The following is a 19,496-nucleotide window of genomic DNA, read 5'->3' as shown; positions in this document are numbered from 1 at the left end:
AGGTGAGTGGTGGTGAAGGGGGGTGGAGGGGGGTGAGGGGTTTGCATGGAGTGGGGGCTGGCTCCCTGCCAGGGTCTTCCCTCCCCCCACATCCCCCCCCCCCCAAGCAGCAGCTAACAGCCCAGGTCCTCCCAGCAGAGATGGGCCTGCCTGGGGGTGGGGGTGGGGGCTCCAGCAGAGGCCTCCCTGCCTTTCCCCACAAAAGGTTAAAGGGTGGGGTTGATTTGGGGATGCCCTCCCCACTCTGGCCTTGAGACAGAGGCAGTCTTTGGTGACAGGCCTGGTCACGGGGGTTTCCCCTCTGTGATCCACCTCTTACCCCACTGGAGGGATCCCGGAAGGGGTCGTCTTTCTGAGGGCGGGAGCCTCCCTGTGTCTCCCAGTTCTCAGGTGTCCCTGGGCCTCAACTGTCTCCAGGTGGGGAAAGGAGCACCTTCACTCCCCCACCCAAAAGAGCAACCTTGGCCTTGGACACGGAGGCTTCTTAGGAAGGAGAGAAGACGTGTTGTCTGCCCCCCTGCGCTGGAGAAGGACAGGGGCCTTTAAGGGTGACCCCAAGCTGCTCCCACGCTGGAGACGGAGGAAACTAGGAGAGCTTGTACGTGGGAGGTGCCTTTGGCACCCTGGAGGTCCGGTGCTGCAGTGTACGGCTAGGGAAACTGAGGCCCAGGAGCAGCTCCAGACACTTGGGGCAGAGAGCCCCTGAGGACCCCGCTTTTCAGCAGCATCCCCTGGAGAGGTGGGAGGGGGCCGTGACTCCCTGTCGAGTGCCGGTTAGGAGGACGCTGCCTCCCCGGGTCTGTGTGCGCCGTGGAAGCGGCCCCCACCCGGCCGCATTGCTACGCACTCCCTGGAGGCGGACTTGGGGGGCGTCGCGCGGGACGGTAGCCTCCTGACCCTCTGCGAAGAGGCGCAGACAAGAGCGCCCAGCCGCACCTGGGGGCACAGTGTGCCCTGGGGACGCCTCCCCAGGTGCGCGGGCGGGACCCCGGAGCCCGAGCCTGGCCCGGTGGGCGCGCCCGGGCTCGAGGGGGCCGGGGCGGGCGGAGGGCGAGGCGGGAGGCGGCGGCAGGGGAGCGGTGGGCGGGGGTGCTGACGTCAGACCCGGGCCCCGGCGCCGGCGGCCGCTCCCCCGCCACATCCTGGTGGCCGCGCTCGCAGCCGGGCCGGGCGGTGCGCCGCGCAGCCGGGCAGCCTCGCAGCCTCGCGCAGCCAGCGGGGAGCGGGCGGGGGCCATGCGGCGGCCTTGAGCGCGCCGGCCGGCGGCCGAGCATGGAGCTGAGCCTGGAGAGCCTGGGGGGCCTGCACGGCGTGGCCCACGCGCAGGCGGGCGAGCTGCTGAGCCCGGGCCACGCGCGCTCGGCGGCGGCGCAGCACCGCGGCCTGGTGGCGCCCGGGCGCCCGGGCCTGGTGGCGGGCATGGCGAGCCTGCTGGACGGCGGCGGCGGCGGCGGGGGCGCCGGGGGCGCGGGCGGCGCGGGCGGCGCGGGCGGCGGCGCCGACTTCCGCGGGGAGCTGGCGGGCCCGCTGCACCCCGCCATGGGCATGGCCTGCGAGGCGCCCGGCCTGGGCGGCACCTACACGACGCTCACGCCCCTGCAGCACCTGCCGCCGCTCGCGGCCGTGGCCGACAAGTTCCACCAGCACGCGGCGGCCGCGGCGGTGGCCGGGGCGCACGGCGGCCACCCGCACGCACACCCGCACCCCGCGGCCGCGCCGCCCCCGCCGCCCCCGCCGCAGCGCCTGGCGGCCAGCGTGAGCGGCAGCTTCACCCTCATGCGCGACGAGCGCGCGGCGCTGGCCTCCGTGGGCCACCTCTACGGGCCCTACGGCAAGGAGCTGCCCGCCATGGGGTCGCCGCTGTCGCCCCTGCCCAACGCGCTGCCGCCCGCGCTGCACGGCGCCCCGCAGCCCCCGCCGCCGCCGCCGCCGCCGCCCCTGGCCGCCTACGGCGCGCCGGGCCACCTGGCCGGGGACAAGCTGCTGCCGCCCGCCGCCTTCGAGCCGCACGCCGCGCTGCTGGGGCGCGCCGAGGACGCGCTGGCTCGCGGGCTGCCCGGAGGCGGCGGCGGCGGCGGCGGCGGCGGCGCGGGCGGCGCGGGCACCGCGGGGCTGCTGGCGCCGCTGGGCGGGCTGGCGGCCGCCGGGGCGCACGGGTCCCACGCGGGCGGCGGCGGCGGCGGCCCGGGCGCGGGCGGCGGCGGCCCCGGGGCGGGCGCGGCGGCCGAGGAGATCAACACCAAGGAGGTGGCGCAGCGCATCACCGCGGAGCTGAAGCGCTACAGCATCCCGCAGGCCATCTTCGCGCAGCGCATCCTGTGCCGCTCGCAGGGCACGCTCTCCGACCTGCTGCGCAACCCCAAGCCCTGGAGCAAGCTCAAGTCGGGCCGGGAGACCTTCCGCAGGATGTGGAAGTGGCTGCAGGAGCCCGAGTTCCAGCGCATGTCGGCGCTGCGCCTCGCAGGTAGGAGCGCGGCGCGCCCGGCGGGGCTGGCTCGGCCTCCCCAGCACCGAGCAGGGTGGCCGCGGGGTGCCCCAGCGCCTTCTCCCGCGGGCCCGGGACTCCCCGGCAGGAGGCCCGAGTGCGATCTGTCCCCTGCCCGCCCCTACCGTCGCCGCCGAAAGGGAGAAAGGGCTTGCGCCGCCTCGCCCCCCAGCAGCCCGCCGGCCCTCCCGGCTGGGGAGGCGGCCCCGGCTCCCTCCACACTGTGGGGAGGGTCCCCGAGGCCGCCTGCAGGGTCGCTCATTGTGTGTGTGGTGCGTGCAGGGGGCGGCTGGAGGCAACGCCGCAGCCCCGGGGCCCCTCCCCTCCTCCCGCAAGGCCCGGCCGCGCTTCCCGCTCGGGCGGGAGCCGGACCCCACCGGCCGCGGCGCCAGGCGGCCAGGCCGGGCCCGCGCTCAGCCCTCGGCCCAGAGCGCGCTTCTTTGTAGCTCGGCCTGGGCGATCGATAGCCCCCTCCCCCTCTCCGGCCGCTGGCAAAGGTCACCGGAGCGGCGGGGGAGGGGCGGCCCCGGGGACCCTCGCCCCGCGGCCCGGAGGCCTTCACACCCCGGCCGCCCGCTCGCCCGCCCGCCCGCCGAGCGCGGGTGCCAGGGCTCCGGTGCGCGCCCCCGCCGGCCCGGCTTTTCCCTTGTTTCCCTCATCTCCACCTCCGCCGGGGCTAACCGGCGTCTATTTATCTTGCACTTGCTCTGGCTGTGCTCCCGCTCCTCCTTCCGTCTCCCACTCTCCGTCCCCTCTCGGTCCCCCTCTCTGGCTGACTCTCAGCCCCCGGCCCTTGGGGACCAAGCTCCCTCCCCCCTCCCAGCTGGCAGCAGCTGTGTCCACACCTGCCCCTGGCGAGGCGGCCTGGCCGGGCTCCCTTCTCCTGGGTGCCTGTGGGGTGCAGGAGAGCCCCTGCCACTGTCACCAGGATGGGCCTGCCCCCGAGGGGGTGTCTTTCCTTGGCGGCAGGGGGAGGGGGCTGCGGCCGCCCCTGCCTTGGGGACAATAGCCGGCTCGGGCTCTGGATCGATCGCTTCTCTGCACACAGGGGCAAGTGGCGCTGGAGTGGCTGCCTCTCAAACTAGGCGCCCCTGGAGCAGGGAGGGGGGAAGGATTTGTGCCGTGAGTCCACGGGGAGGGAGGGGGCGAGGAGGGGGCATAGGTTGAGGGATGGAGAGGGGTCTGTGTTCGTTCCTCCCCTCCCCCGGCATACTGGGCAACCCCAGGGAGCCTGCACTCACACCTGGCCTCAGTTTCCCCTTCTGCGGAGTGAGGTGACAAGCTGAGCCTCCCATAGGCTTCTTAGATTCTCCACTTGAGGGAACGGGAAAATAAATTCTCCTTCCTCTGTGGCAGGTGACCCAGCGTGCGGGGAGGTCGCCGTGACGGTAGAAATGGCCTTAGGAACCTAGGCGGGTTTTGAGGAAGGGCAAAGCTTGCTCCCGTCACCCGTGCAAGGACGCGGGTGTGCTCACGGAGCACGCTAGTCACACCAACACACAGCCACAGCCTGCTGTGCCACGGAGGTGACAGTGGTAGCCTAATGGACACCCGCATGCCCTGCAGGGCTCTAAGGTGTTAGACACTAAGTGACATCCTCCAGACCTGGCCAACCCGGTCATTAGATGTGTGGCCAGAGCAGCCACCTTCTACCTCCCCCTCCCAGCGCATGTATTTTGGGGGACATGGTGTCTGGCTTGGGTGCACCCCCAAAGAACGGAGGCCACTTTCCATTTTTCTCACGGACACGTATGGGGCCACACAATTCAGGGCTCCCTGGAAGGTGCGCCAGGGCCCCCCCCAGCCACAGACCCACAGATCGCGGGTCGGGCGACCCTGCAGAGGCCCATGCGCACTTGGGGCATCCAACCCTTCCTTCCGGCCGCCGGTTGCACTGCAAGAGGGGAAACTGAGTCCTCGTTGGCGTCCTGGCCGGGCCTCCTGGGCTCTTGTGGCTGTGGCTGTGGCAGCAGGCTCACCTCCGCACCTCAATTTCCCCTTCTGAAGAAGGAAAATCAAATCCGTGGTGGGGTCAGGAGCACCTGAGGGGTGAGGGGCGCAGGGGTCGCGCCTGGGGCGGGGTGCTCGGCCTGGGACTCTGCTCCTCCACCGCTGCCCACGCGGTGACCGCACCCACCTGCGGGCTCGCAACCCGCGCGCTCCAGGCCACGTCTACACCGCGGGGCTCGGACTGCGAGTTAGAGGTGGCGGCGGCCCAGGGCGAGGGGTAATTAGGCGCCGGCGGCTCAGAGGCCTTTAGTTCCGGTCTCTGCGCAAATGAAAAGCGGTTAAGTGGCGGCAAATCGCCCCAGTTAGGGGGAGGCAGCGGGGCGTCCCCTCCCGCGCCCAGCTCCCGGCCTGGAGGGCTCCCGCCCGCGCCTCCCCCTGCACACTCCCACCCCCACCCCGCAGGACTCGCAGCCCCACAGCCAGGCCCGGTGCTCGGCTCTCCCGCCTCCGGCGGGGCCACCCGGTGACCGCGGGCACAGGCACAGGGGCCACACGACAGACAGGGCCCACGAGGGAGGAGGACACATGCGGAGAGATGGACTCGTGGAGGCAGAGCCGGGTCTGGAGAGACAGAGACAAGACAGAGAGAGAGAGAAGATAAAACTGGAGAGACGGAGAGACGGAGAAGCAGAAACAAAGACGGGGACGGAAGAGAAACCGGAGCAGAAAGAGAAAGACAAAGAGAAAGGGAGAGAGACAGAGGCAGAGACGGGAAAGCTCCGAGAAGGGGGGGGCCGCGGAGGGCAGTCGCGCAGGGTCCCCCCGCCCCCCAGCTTCCCACCTCCCTCCTTCCCAGATCTGGGCCCAGGGGCAAAGGGCTGGTGGCTTTGCTTCTCTGAGGCAACTGAGGAATCCGGCCAGGGGCCTCAGGGTCCCCCCCCTGCTCTGTGCGCCTCAGTCTACCCATCTGTAAAATGTGTGTGGGGGGCGGGGGCGGGGGAGCCAGGTTCTGGGTCCGAGATTCTGGGACGGGACCGCGAGTCCGGAAGGCCCATCCTGCAGCCCCCTAACCGCTGCTGGGGGCCTCATCTGCCCACCCCAGGGTCCTCACGGAAGCCTCCCTGGCTCCAGCTCAAGCAGTGATTCTGGGGGGGCCTGGGGGAGGGGGGCTCTCGGCTCTGGGGCGGGGTGGTCGATGAATTCGAATTACCGTCTCTAATTCATCACCGCCGCGGGTCGATAGCTTTGGCCGTCTTCAAATATTGTTTAAATTGCGACTCTGGAGGAAAAGTATGTTTTGTAACTGATCAGAAAAAATATACATAAAATAAATACCGGATGGAGGCGATTGGCCTCCTTCTTGCCTTGCTGGTGAGTCAGGTGCCCACAGCCCTGAGGGGTGGTGGAGACCAGCAAGGGGAAACTGAGGCAGGGAGGGGACCATGTCTGGAACCAAGTTCCTGAGGGGGGGGTGGCGGCGTGGGGCCGGGCTGCGGGTCTGGAGGGGAGGGTAATGGACAGGAAAAGGCAAAGGGGCTCCTCCAGCAGGGTAAGGCCGCAGTGCCCCCCAGCCTCCCCCTGCACCCACCCAGCTTCCACTCTGCAGCTCTACCCAGACTGAGGGGCGGGGGGGGGGTCTTGAACAGGAAGGGACCCAGCCCACAAAGTCCAACAGCGTCCCCCTGGGGGGCTGGCTGTGCAGCCTCCGTGAGCACCCCCAGGACCCCTGCACCTCTGTAAAAACCTCTGCGTGAGCAGCACGGGCCCACGCCTCTTACACATCCTGCCAGACCTCCCAGCGGGGGCCTCGAAAACCTGGGACCCCTGGGCTCCCTCACTGACAGGTGGGGTGAGTGTCCGAGGCTCAGTTTCCTCATCTGAGAAGTGGATGGAATAAGATGCCACCTCGTGGGCGCTTGTTGTTGTTGAGGTTTTTCTAATCAGTGGCTCCCTGTGACAGCCCTGGGGGTGCCCCCACGGGCTCTGCACCCTGAGGTCACCTTGCTTAACTGCTCCCCATGCGCACAGGTTTCCTCATCTTCAGGTGGGCCCAGGGCACCCGGGATCTGGAGATGCAGAGAGTGGACAGGGAGATGGGACCCCTTGAGCCCCTACAGGGGTGCATGGGGTTATGGGGACTGCGTCTGGGATTGTGTGATCTCTGCAACATGCCCAGGGTGACCCTGGGTGCCCCCACACACACTCACCAGGCCCTCCTCCAAACCACAGGACCCCGTCTGGGACACGGCAGGACCCTGCCCCCATTCAGTGCTTCTGTGTCCCTGACACACAGACAGGGGGCAGAGGGGACGGCAGGCTCTCAGATGGGGAGGGGGCTGGCTGGGGGGCCTGAGGCCCTCCCCGTCTCCTTGGCTCAGCCACCAGGGATGAGAGATGGAATCATCTGGAATGACCACTTAGGCTGGATGTGATTGTCGTGCCCACTCTGCAGAGGCCGAGGCCGAGAAAGGAAGGCAGTTGCCCAAGCCCCCCCGCCCCTCCCCACACCCTGTGAGAGGGAGTCCGTTTCCCGTTTCCCGAGGGGGGCTGAGTCCTGAGGGGCTACCTCAGGGCTTGAGAGGCCAGGGCTCCCACCTCCTGCAAATGGGGGGACACTCCAGGTGGGTGGTCCAGCGGGGACAAAGGCTGGCAGAGGCCTCAGTGCCCTGACGCCAAGGACAGTGGGCATCTGTCAAGGTCATGGCAAGTTCTGGTCTGTAAGCGGCTCCGAGGACCGCAGGTGGGCGGTGGGGCTGGCTGGCCCGGCCTGCGGCTTCTCCTCGGCCCCTCCGCGGGTGACAGGACCCACGTGGGCCCCCACGGACCAGGTGTGGGGCTCAGGCCCCAGCTCCCTCCCATCCGCCCACAGCCACCCCTGGATCCCTGCCTCTGCTTCTCCCTGAAGCTGGCCCTTGGGTAAGAATGGGCCCAGCCTCGGCTTTCCAGCCCTGCTGGAACCCGATGCCCCCTCCCGGCCTGCAGGATAGGGGTGGTCACCCCCACATCAACACCCCCCCACACCACACTTAAGCACATTGACAAGCCTGCAGCGTGTGGGGGTGAAGCTGGTTTCTTACTCCTTTACTCTGAAATCCCCTTCGCCTAAAATCCTGGACCGGGCACTCTCTTCCCTAACTTCTCTCCCTTTCCTATGCTGCTTCCCCATCAGCCATCACCACTCTAGTCTGAGCGACCCACCCAGCTCCGGGCAGCCCACTCCCATCCCCGGTGCCGCTCCTTCAAAGCTGGAGGGGTCACTTTGGGGCTCATCACACACCTGCTCAGCGTCCTGCCACGAAGCCCCTCGCGGCCGTCGGGATATAGGGGAAGCTCCCTGCTCGCGGGCCCTGGGGCGCCCTGACTCCGGCTGCTGGACCCTTGAGGACAAAGGACGCGCGGGGAGGCGCGGGCAGCTGCGCGGCCTGGGTTGCTGGCCCTGCGGCTGCCCGGCCTGCGCCTTTGTATGGAGCAGCAAGCCCAGCTACCCCGGCAGCTCAGGCTGGTCTGAATCAAGTTTTTAATTAAATGCGGCCCCTGATCAATAAGGACAGCAGCGCTGTGGGGGAGGGGACAGGCAAGGCCAGGAGCCAGGGGCTGCCTGGAGGCCCCCGGGACCTCAGGCAGTGCAGGGCACCTGCGGCCTCAGTTTCCCCTCTGCCCAGCGGGTGTAGGTGTGGGTGTGCTTGGGAAGCGAAACCCTCCTGCCCGTGGACTCTTGCCTTGTACGCAGACGTGGGGAGGGGTCCCCTTAGACCCAACAAGTCACAGATTCCCAGCACATGGACACAGGGCCAAGGAGAGGCACTGGTGACCAGCACAGACTGCGGAAGGGAGGTGCTGCCCGCAGGTGGAGGTGCGCCGGAGGCTGGTGTAGACCTGCCCACGTTCACAGCGGGACAACCGGGCGCAGACTCAGGCTCAGGAACCCGATCCTCTCCGTGCTCGGATCCCGGATCTGGCCTGTTCGAGGCGGCCTGTGGCGCTGGACCGCGGGAAGGGTCCCTGTCTCTCCTAGACCTGTGTGGCCACTGGGAGCCGTCCATGCGCGCCAGCTGGGCTTGCTGGAGCACCTGTCTCTCCCGCATCTACGCAGTCACTGGACTCACTCTGCAGTGCGTGGGGGTTGAGAGGGGGTCGCGTCCACCTACAGTGACGGGGAGGGTGAAAACGGGGCAGCAGGGGCCCGGCTCCGTGTTGGGGGAGGTGTCAGCGCCTCAATGTCCCCCGCGAGGCCACCGGGAGGTGTGCCGCCTTCTGCACGACTGTCCTCTGCTGGGTGGGGGGGTCCCCTAAAGCGGAGAGGAGCCTGGAGTGCCCTCGCCTTCTGCAGCCTGGCGGGGTGCGCGCAGCCCCACAGAGGCCCAGAGCCCTGCAGGGCGGCAGGGAGCGCGGGGTACGGGACTGGGCGCGGGACTGGGCCCGGTGGCGGCCTGCAACGACGCTGGTGACCTTGGACAGTCGCTTCCCCCTGTGCACTTCCCAAATGGAGACTGGAGTCCCCAGGCCCAGCAGTGGCGCCTCCACAAAGCCCCCCCCCCGTATTATTATTTCCATTCCCCTGGCTCCAAATTGATAGAGCAGGACGGCTCCTCCGTCACCCCCCTTCCTGCGAGCCAGTGTCCGCCAGTGTCCGCTCCTCCCGGAGGCTGCCCTTACTCCCGCCGCTCCTAGGGCGCCTTCCTCCGGTTTTGGTTTTCCTTTTCCTCTTTTTGGACAGAAAGCCCGGTTCTGTTTTGCTTCCGCCTCCTCGACACCCAGAACTTTCCACAGCAGGAGAGAGAGAGCCTCCAGGGTCTGCTGGCTACTCTTCTCGTGGGCCATCCCCCTGTTCCCCCGGCCACCCCGGCCACCCCCTTCCCCGAGGCCAGTCAGGCCAGTCCAGACGGTTCTCCCCACCCGCGCAGGTGAACGCAGGGCGCAGGGAACCCGGTTCTGGGAGTTGATCTGTTGACTAGTGTCCTAATCACTGACGTGCCCGGTCATGCCCCCTTTTCTGGGTTGGCCTCTCTGTTCTTTTCTTTCTTATCACTGCTTCCTTTCCCGTCATCTTTTTCAAATCTATTTTCAACCGCTGGCCTCGGTGACTTCTTAATAGGTTTTTAAAAATCCAAGCCGTGCGCAGGCTGGGTACGGGTGTGTCCGTGCACCAGCGGGTCTGCCCCTGTGCGAGGGTGTCTGGTGTCTGAACGGTTGGGGGGGGGGGGGACTCTCCATGGCCGACCGTGTAAGTGTGAGCTGCCCCTACACACCCCAGGCCCCCACCCCGTGCACTGCACCCCAGGCGGCCTGTGGTGGGGGGGGCACCCCAAAGTCCTTCATTTTTCTGATTAGTCTTTGAAAGGCTCAGAACTCCCCTGCAAAGGTGGCCGTTAAGGCCCCGTCTGGCGGAGCAGTGGGGAGGCCTCCCCAAGGCTGGGCGCTGGCCCAGGTGCGCTCAGGAGGCCTGGGAGGGGGAGGGGGAGGGGCAGAGTGGGCGCCGGGAAGGCAGATGAGGACGGGCTGCCGGCTGCCTGCCGAGGTCTCTGAGGGTCCTGGCCTGAGGGCAGGGCCTGGCTGTGCACCTGTCTCCTTGGAGATGACTCCGCCCGAGCAGGAGCCCCTTTCTGGCTCCCTCCGGGGTACAGTGTAGATAAACAGGGTCAGTGTCCCTACTCCAGGCCTCTCCTGGTGACTCACTGTGTGACCTTGGGCAAGTCACCCACCGTCTCTGGGCTGGGGAGGCCTTGGCGGATGCCCAGGGCAGCTCAGCCCAGTGGGGACAAGCCGTCAGGGTGGGGGCATCCGTGCTCCCCACATCTGGGGCCGGGGCAGCTGGCGGCTGGGGCGGGACACGTCGCCAAGGAAACCAGTCATCATCCCAGCCGGAGACCAGGCTCCGTATTGAATTGTCTGCTCTGCGAAGCCTAAGCTGAGCACAGGAGGTGGCCAGAGGGGAGGGGACAGCCCTCGGCTCCTGCTCCACACCCCTGCACACCCGAGCCTGTGCCCAGGTGCACTGCGGTGGGGGGAGGGACAGGCGCTCGGTGCAGGCAGGGGCACACGGGAGCGCCCACTGCACACGGTGTCCCAGCTGAATTCTGGTGCCCCGGTCTAGCTGCTGTCCTTCCCTGGCAAGCCCAGCCCTCCCGGTGGCCCTCTGGCTCGTCCCTGTCGTCGTGGGGCTTCACGAGACGCCCTCCCCCCAACCCGAGACCCGGGCTGGGACCCCAGGCCCGCAGTGCTGCATCCCTAGCTCCACCCCACCTGGAGGCCTCCTAGAACCTTCCCCCTCCCCAGAACCCCGGTGCCACCCCACCCTCGGTGCCACCCCACCCTCACCGCTCCGAGGGGGAGCCTGCACTCTGTTTGGGAACAAAGTCAGCCCTGGCTTTCCACGTCTCCTTGTCCGTGGGATTACTAGCCTGACCCCTCTTACCCATGAGACCGTGGCTGCGTGAGGGGAGGGGGCGTCCTGCCCCAGCTGTCCCCAGCAGCACCTGGCACACAGTAGGCGCTTGATAAATGTATGAAGCAGGCAAGGAGGGAAGGAATGGGCCGATCCAGCTTGGGGGCACATTGAGAGCGTGCCTGAGCCTCATGACGGCGCAGGGTGGGACTGACCCGCAAGGACGGCAGGATCACGGGGTCGCTGCCTTCACTGGCCTGGTGAACCAGGAGACCGACGTCGCAGAGCGTGTGTGCAAGGGCTGGTGAAGGGGGTGGGCGGGGCCGGGCAGGTGGACGGAGCGTCCTGAGGGCCTAGATGCTCCCTGGGCTGCCTGCGCTTCCCCTGGGGCACCATCCGCCTTGGCTGTCACCCACCGTGTCACCTCACCACACTGTGTCCCCTGCACCCCCGTGGCCAGCTGCAGGCAAGCGTCAGGCTGCTGTCCGCTGGCCCCGGGCCTCCCACACTGCCCAGCGACCCAGCCACGCCCTGGGGCCTCTCCCCACCCAGCACCCTCCAGATCCCACACCCCTGCCTGTCACGTGCAGACTTGCTGGGTCACAGGAGGTCCCTGGGGCTCACGCCCCTGTGGTTTGTTTACCTGTGGACACCTGCCCAATGGTAGTGAAGTGCACTGCACACACCTCAATGACACGTAGCCCCTCACCCAGCCGGGCACTCATGGCGGCTCCACGTGGACACCCCAACACGATGGGGCCACAGACAGATGCCCGAATGGTCAGCCCAGGAATGGCCCAGGACAGGCACAGCAGTGGCACTCCCCTGCCCCCAGGCACCGACCCCCCCCCCACCGAGCACCTCTGGGGGAGGGGATGGGAGGAGGGGGAGGAGAGGAGCAGTGAGAGGAGGAGGGAGGGGGGGAAGGAGAGGAGGAGTGGATGGGAGGAGGGAGAGGAGGGGAGGAGGGAGAGGGGGAGGAGAGGAGGGGGAGCAGGGAGAGAAGGAATAGCGCATCTGCGAGAAGATGGGGGTGACCAACCAGTGACTCCGCTCCTGGCCCTGCAGACCCCATTGCCGATTGTCCCCCACCCACCGTGCAGGGGCGGGGGGGAGGGGGAGGCCCCACCTCAGCCGCCTCAGCTGCTCCCTCCCTGACTGCAGATGGGTGCCCGCTGCTGCGGAGGGTGCCCAGGGGTTGCCCCGGGGGTCCCACAGGTGGCCACGAGGGGTATAAGTCGTCGGGGAGGGAACTCAAGCTCAGGACTGGGGACCAGGGGGAGCAAGCCCAGCTCTTCTGGGATCCAGAGAAGGATTTCCTGGGGGAAGGTCACCGCCGTGGGGCCTCGGCCTGGTGGCCGAATCCCTACTCCCTACCTCAGTTTCTCCATCTGGGCCCTGTCCTGGAAGATTTGGGAGATGCAGAAGTCTGAGGCTGAGCCTGAGGTGGGGGGGACTTTATGGCCATTCTCTTCCAAAGGCCCCCTAGATGGGGCCCCAGAACCTCATCTCAGCCCCCACCGTCCAGGGTCCAGGACGTTTCTGGCTAAATCTCTTCCCCTCGCTGGGCGAGGCAGGGACCAGGATTAAGAGCGTTCAGTTGAGGAAACGGAGGCACAGAGGGCTGACGCAGCGAGGTACTGCAGGGGGGCAGGGCCTGACCGCCCTCCTGGCCTTGGGGGGACCCGGGGGACCAGATGGTCTGCAAGCCCCAGCGCTTCCCAGGAAGGCAAAACAGAGGGGCTATGGGGGAACGGTCCAGGGGCACTTGAGGGTCCCCCCATTCACCCTGGCTCCCACCTGGATGAGGACCAAGGAGCCCACCCCTCCTCCCTGGAGCCCCGCCCTGGGCCTGGACGGGCCCTCCTTGGCTGGGGGCTGGGTACCCATGAGTGGCTCAGACTTGGGAGTAGGCCCGTGGTCTCTCCTGGGCCACCTGTAGTCTCTTCCCAGGGCCTTGGGGGCCCCCCAGGACCCAGCCGCAGCCCAGCATCATCCCTGGACTCCAAAAAGACAGAGGGAGGTGGGATGGGGGCGGACACCAGTCGCTCTAAGATCAGAGCATCTCTGAATTGGTGTTCTTATTATGTTTCTGAGTCCCTGGAGGCATGGAGAGGGGCCCCAAACCCACATTTGAGGGGGGCCCTGGATAGAGTGGAGGCATCACTGTAATGCTATGAAGAAAATAAAAGAAAGGAAAAGGGGGCCGTGGAGATGAGAGCAGAGAGGCGGCGGGGTGGGGGTGGTGGGAGGAGGAGGAGTGGTGACGGTGCGCTGAGGGTGTGAGCTGAGGGACGTGTGACGTTTGTGACTTAGGCGGAGGGTCCTGGTTTTGCAAATGAGGAGCCTGAGGCCCTGTTGGGGGACCGGTTGGCCCAGGGTCCCTGAGCAGGTCTGGTGGCCAGCTGGTTCCTCCCCCAGCTGCCATGGCAACCATGGTTGGTGGTGAGGGTCTGTGCCTGGGGCCACTCCCTGTCCCCTAAGCACAGGCCCCGGGGTTGAGTCCTTCTGCGATGGGCTCTGCCTTGAGGAGAAGGGCGTAGGAGGAGGTGCTGGTGCAGGTGTGGTAACAGGAGGTGGGATGGAGGGAGAGCCCTAAAGAGAAAGGTGGTGTGGGAGCGACTGCAGGGGAGGCCATGAGGGTGGGGCAAGTAGAGGAGGTGAGAGGTCAGAGGTGCCATAGGTGTGGTGATGGAAGCCCAGGTGATGGAGGTGATGGTGTTGAAAGATGTGGTGGTGCTGGTGACGGTGGAGGTGGAGGTGACAGGAGTGCAGGTGGAGGTGGCACTGATGGTGGAGGAGGTGATGATGATAGGATTGGCGCAGGTGGTGGAGGAGGCCATGGAAGCGAAGTGATAGTAGAGGATGCAATGCAGGTGGAGGTGATGCAGGAGGAGGCGATGGGGGAGGTGATGGGGAGGTTATGGGGGAGGTGATGGGGAGGCGATGGGGAGGCGATGGGGGAAGCAATGTTGGTGAAAGGGATGCAGGTGGAGACAATGGTGGAGGAGGGGATGATGGTAGGATTGGTGCATGTAGTGGGGGAGGCAGCGGTGGCGGAGGTGATGCAGGAGGTGATGGAGGTGGAAGGGATGCAGGTGGAGGTGGTGACAGTGGCGGAAGTGGTGATGGCAGAAGGGCTGCAGGTGGTGGAGGAGGTGATGGGGAAGGTGACGGTGGCGGAGGTGATGGAGGTGGAAGCCACAGTGGCGGTGCCCGGTGGAGCCCATCCTGGAAGAGGTGGCCATAGCGGTGGCATCCCAGTAGGAAGCCGGTGGTTGGCGCTGTGGGTAAGTCCGGGTCCCCCAGGCGCCCTCCCCGCCCCACCGTGGGCAAGCGCGTCCGCCAAGGGGCTCCCGCCACAGCCTGCCCTCTGCTTGGGGCACCCGGGCCGGGGGTGGGGGCATCTGGGTGCCGGGCGGGTGCCGCCCAGGGGAGGGTGGTGATGGCGACAGTGCCCCCCCCCACCTCCGGGCTGGCCTCGGGCTGGGCTCCGGGCCTGTGGGGGATGGACGCAGGACAAAAGCGGCTCCCGGTAAACAGCTCTGACTGGAGCCCAGATCGATCGGGGCTGTGAGGAGCTGTAATTAGATTGAACACTGGGAAAGGGGAGAGGGGAGCCTCTTTTTGCTGCGATCGACAAAACACGAAGTTTTTTTCATGACTCTGCTTGGCCCAGCCCCTCCCCCTGCCCTGGCCTCTGGGTCCCCCATTAGGACTTGATTGGAGAAGGGGAGAGCGCTGGGTGGGGAAGAGGGGAACCCCGAACCCGCGTCTTACCTCCCTCCCCTTCTGGGCTCCGGTCCTGCCCCTGCTGGGACCTGCTGCAACCTTGAGCACGTGGCTCCCCTTCTCTGAGTAAATCAGGAGAAGGATCCCTGCCTCCTGGAATTATCATAAGAGTAAAAGATAAGAGACGTGCAGGGTTCTTGATGTGTAAAGCTCTTTTTTAAAAAGACGTTATTTATTTATTCATGAGAGACACACACGGAGAGAGGCAGACACACAGGCAGAGGGAGAAGGAGGCTCCTCACGGAACCGATGTGGGACTCGATCCCGGGACCCCTGGATCACGCTCTGAGCCAAAGGCAGATGCTCAACCGAAGAGCCCCCCAGGTGCCCCCTGGGGTTTCTTTATGCAGACAAAATAGGAGCATATGTTCCTGCTCCCCAAGGGCTGCCTGGTGCACTCTTCACCTGCCCGGGTTCGGCTCCCCGTCCTTGCACATCCGTACCACACCCCCTCCCTCTGCCAGCTTCTCACTACACGTACAGTCTTTTGCCTAAATCGATATCCGGCATTACATCGTTATGCTTTCGGTGAATATTGTCCACAGCTGAGCCACACAGAGTACTAGGATTGCATTTTTCAATTCTTATCTGACTGTTTGTTTTTCCAGGAGTTAGTAGTTGCCGATCACAAGTTCTTCCCACAGTCCCTACACAAAATGCAAACCAACTCAGGATTTTTCCATACATATTAGGTCATGTCCCCTTTCCACTTGCCTTGGTGCTGGATGGGGCTGCACTCCATGACCTGGGTGCCTCTGTTCCACAGTCTTCTAGGCTCTGTCCTCCTTGTCATCCAGAGGACTCTTCCCTTTTCCTGAAGGTTGAGTCTGACTTCCTGGATCCCACTTTTTTTGGATTCCACTTTTTTAAAATAAAGATTTTATTTATTTATTCATGAGAGACACAGAGAGAGAGGCAGAGGTATAGGCAGAGGGAGAAGCAGGCTCCATGCCAGGACCCCAGGATCACACCCTGAGCTGAAGGCAGATGCTCAACCACTGAGCCACCCAGGTGCCCCTGCACATTTTTGTTTTTTAATTTCCCTCCTCATTTTGGTGAAACACATCCTCCAGGAGCTTCCTGAGAAAGGGTGCACAGAAGTTGATTTTTGGAGGCCTTGATTTGGCTGAGTAGGTCTTCACTCCACCCTTCTGCTTGATGTTTGGCTGCGTATCCGATTCTAGAATTTCTGTCAGAATTTTGAAGGCATTGCTTCACTCTCCTAGTTTTTGAGAAGCCCAAAGCCACTTGACTCTCATCCCTCCCAGAACATCCGGCTTTCCTCTCCCAGGAGCTGTTATTGCCTTCTCCTCACTCTGGGTCTCAGAGAAGTCAAAAGGATGAGCCTCAGGGCATATCTTTATTCATCCATTAAGTTGAGCACTTCCTGGGCTCACTTATTTATCTATTTATTTATTTTTAAGTATTTTACTGTGCACTTGTTTGAGCAAGAGAGAGAGAGGAAGAGTGCATGAGTGGGGGGAGGGGCAGAGGCAGAGGGAGAAGCAGACCCCCCTCTGAGTAGGGAGCGTAGGGGACTCCATCCCAAGACCCCGGGACCAGGACCCCAGCCAAAGGTAGATGCTTAACCAACCAAGCCACCCAGGTGTTCGTGGGCTCTCTTACACAGGGACTCTTGTGTCCTCCAAACATGGATCTTTTTCATTATTTACTTGGCAGTCTTGTCTTGTCTTTTCTTTTCTTTTTTTTTTTTTACTTGGCAGTCTTTTTGTCCAGTTTTTGGTTGCCTCTGAATCAGACGGCCGGCCTGCTCCATCCACCCTGTATTATGCCCTTTCTCCCATTTCCCATCTCTGTGCGTAGGCCCTGTACTATTTCTGGTGGGGGGGGGGCTTCCTGGCGCTGGCTTCCAGTCCTGATGTTGATTCCTTCCAGCTCTTACAGGTTTCTTCCTAAGAGCACAGCCTTCCCTCTTCGTTGCCCTTTGTGTTGAATAGCAGCCTGTTCTTGTTTCGTGGATACAGTACTTTTACCCTCCAAGAGCTTTGCCTCTTCTGACAGTGTCCTCCCCCTCTCCCCCTACCATTTTTTCTCATTTGTCTACTCTGTTTCTCCTCCCTCTTCCCTCCCCTTTCTCTCTCCCTCCCTCCTCTCCCTCCTCTCCCTCCCCTCCTGCTTCCTGTCCCCTCTCCTCTTCCCCTCCTCTCTCCCCTCTTTCTCCTCCTCCTTCCCCCACTTAGAGACTTTTCTAAACTACCCAGTAATCTCCAAACACAACCTTTATTCAACCATAAAACCTGAAAGAGCTGTTGGAAGCGCAGTGTTTCAGGTCAGAGGGAGGCAGAGTGAAGGGGGTGTCGGATCTCAGGGGAGAACCCGTTGTCTCTGAGAAATGAGCCACTGCTACAGGGACGATTTATCTCCTTTTGCAGACGTGTGTGGACATTGATCTGGCCCGCCATCTGGTTCTGACTCTTCCAGAACCAAAATAAGCCAGTGTGGTGTGTGGTCCCTGTGGGTCACGGGGGGGGGGGGGGGGGGGGGGCTGGTGTGCACACCAGCACATGCGGGGGTGATAGTGGCCGGTGAGAGTCCTGGGGAGGCAGGCTCTGTGCCTTGTGCAGCCCCTGGTCGTGCAGGGCAGGGAACTGGAGCCTCTGACAGTTTGGTGCCTGAGCCTCCCCCCCACCCCTGCCCTGGAGGGAGGTGGCCGCCCCAGAGCAGGCTGGCCCCGCTGCATTGAGGGGAGGGCTCCCCTGTGGAGCTGGGGCCCCGAGGAGGAGCCTGGGGTCCTGCTCTGCTCGGGGCCCTGATGGGGTGCCACCTCCTATAGGCAAACATCCATCAGCCGGCAGCCTTCTCTATGCTGCAGAGGGGGAGCTGGGTCCTACGTGCCCCCCACCCCTCCTTAGATCCCCCAGCTCCAGGGGATCCCTTGGGCATTTGAGGGAGGCCAAGCCCAGGCCTCAGACTCCAGGGGTGGGGGCAGGGGTGGGGGCTCAGCTGTGCCAGGCAGGGCTGTGGCACTGTGGGCCCGATGACCGGCCCCTGCGCGCATCAGGCCCGGGAGCACAGCCGGGTAAGGAGGCACAGACTGGTCCCCGGGTCACCGGGCGGGCGCGCCCCCAGGACCCAGTAAGGTGCGCTTCTCCAGCCGGGTCTACACCGGGCCTCCCCGCAGGGAGGAAGCAGGGGAAGCGGGGCCTGAGTGCCGGCGGCGGTGGGGCCGCGCTGACGCTATCCCGTCTCTGTGTCCCCCACGTCCCCGTCCCCCCCCGCCCCCCGCAGCCTGCAAGCGCAAGGAGCAGGAGCAGCAGAAGGAGCGCGCGCTGCAGCCCAAGAAGCAGCGCCTGGTGTTCACCGACCTGCAGCGGCGCACGCTCATCGCCATCTTCAAGGAGAACAAGCGGCCGTCCAAGGAGATGCAGGTCACCATCTCGCAGCAGCTCGGCCTGGAGCTCAACACCGTCAGCAACTTCTTCATGAACGCGCGGCGCCGCTGCATGAACCGCTGGGCCGAGGAGCCGGGCGCCGCGCCCCCGGGCCCCGCCGGCAGCGCCGCCTTCTCCAAGGCCTGAGCCCCGCCGCGCCGCCCAGTGCACAAGAAGGGCCCCCTCCCCTCCAGGCCAAAGGGAGCCCTGCGCCCCCCGGAGGGGAGGGGCGGCAGGAGGGGCTCCCCAGCCCCCTCCTTCAGGACGCAGAGGGCCTGCGAAAGCCAGGGCTCCCCCGTGTCCCCGAAAGCGGGTCAAGAAGCACATACTAGAAATATAAACCGGGTATTTAACAGAAGGAATTTTGAGAATCACCCCCCTCCTCGGCCAGGCCCCCCTCCCCAGGCCGGAGGAGCCCTCCTCCCCAGCGGTCCCTCCAGCGCCCCGCCCCCCGCCCCAAGACCAGCCCCTCCGCCGGCAGCACCGCCCACAGCCGAGGCCCCACCCCACCCCACCCCCACCCCACCCCCAGCCCCGGCGGCCAGGGTTCCTCGTGCCAAGAATCGCCTGCCTTAACGTCTGGGGAGGGGGCGCCGCGGAGCCGAGGGCGCACGGCGGGCCCCCCGCCCCCCGGAGCGGACGGCCAGCGCACACATGCGGGTACAGTCCAGACGCCTCCCCCGCGCCCCCGGACCCGTCAGGTCACTTTACCTTCAGGCACCTTGATGACACTGGGAGACACGGATCGGGAAACAGAAGCAGAAAACCCGCCCGCCCGCCCGCCCCAGCCAGACCACGGGGGACGAGGCGCACGGACGGAGCGCGGGGGCCCACCCGGAATCCGCGCGCGCGCCCCGCGTGGAACCTTCCAGAAGCCCGGCGCTCGGGGGGGTGGGGGGGTGCCGCGCTGGGCCCGAAGAGGGGGCAAGGGCGAGCCGCGCTGAGACTCTCTCTCCCAGGGGACAGGACGGAAGACGCTGGAGACGGTGGAATCCGCTTGCCCTTTTTATTTTTTATTTTTTTTATTTTTTTTTGCCAAAAAAATTGAGGAGGGGGAAGCAAGGGTGAGAAGGGACGCCGGCGGCACCCCGAGCCCGGCGCCTCCCCTCCGGGTGACCCCCAGGGCTGGCGGGCAGCCGGATCCCGAGAGCCCCGCCCCCCACCGTTCAACATCTGGAGGCGAGAAGGAACCTCACCCCGAGCCCCCGCGCGCCCGCTGCCTCCCAGGGAGGTAGTCAGCCCCTCCCCCCTCGAGAATGCAAAAGACATTTCTAGAGAAATGCCCTCCCCCTCCCCCAGGTAAAGGCTACCTCACTCTAACGTTCTTGTCTGTGATTGGATAAATCACGCCTGATACCAAAGATTCCCCCCAAGGACCTGTGCTGGATGCTGGAATTCCCGCGCCTGGGACCAGGGGCGCCCCGCAGGTGCGCCCCGCTCCCCCGCCTCGATGGGGGGAGAGAGACAGAGAGAGACAGAGAGAGAGAGAGAG

The 19,496-nt window shown here is 65.3% G+C and overlaps 1 protein-coding gene across 1 annotated transcript; it reads left to right on the top strand.

Annotated features, from left to right (window-relative positions):
• Window positions 1-1,272: 1,272 nt before the first annotated feature.
• ONECUT3 (one cut homeobox 3) lies at window positions 1,273-18,151 on the top strand. The gene is made up of 2 exons (XM_055343521.1): window positions 1,273-2,464; window positions 17,862-18,151. Exons 1-2 carry the CDS (start codon window positions 1,273-1,275, stop codon window positions 18,149-18,151), a joined length of 1,482 nt encoding a protein of 493 aa, XP_055199496.1.
• The last annotated feature ends 1,345 nt before the right edge of the window (window positions 18,152-19,496 follow it).

Source organism: Nyctereutes procyonoides, unplaced genomic scaffold, assembly GCF_905146905.1.
Source record: "Nyctereutes procyonoides isolate TBG_1078 unplaced genomic scaffold, NYPRO_anot_genome, whole genome shotgun sequence".
NCBI classification, from domain to species: Eukaryota; Metazoa; Chordata; class Mammalia; order Carnivora; family Canidae; genus Nyctereutes; species Nyctereutes procyonoides.
This window is presented reverse-complemented; position numbering and strand designations above follow the sequence as displayed.

What these genes read in the sequence shown, in the direction of transcription:
- ONECUT3 (XM_055343521.1), top strand. Translation starts at nt 1,273, where the DNA reads ATGGAGCTGAGCCTGGAGAGCCTGGGGGGCCTGCACGGCGTGGCCCAC. An exon ending in GTCGGCGCTGCGCCTCGCAG is followed by an intron (nt 2,465 to 17,861) that starts GTAGGAGCGCGG and finishes CGCCCCCCGCAG; the next exon opens with CCTGCAAGCGCAAGGAGCAG.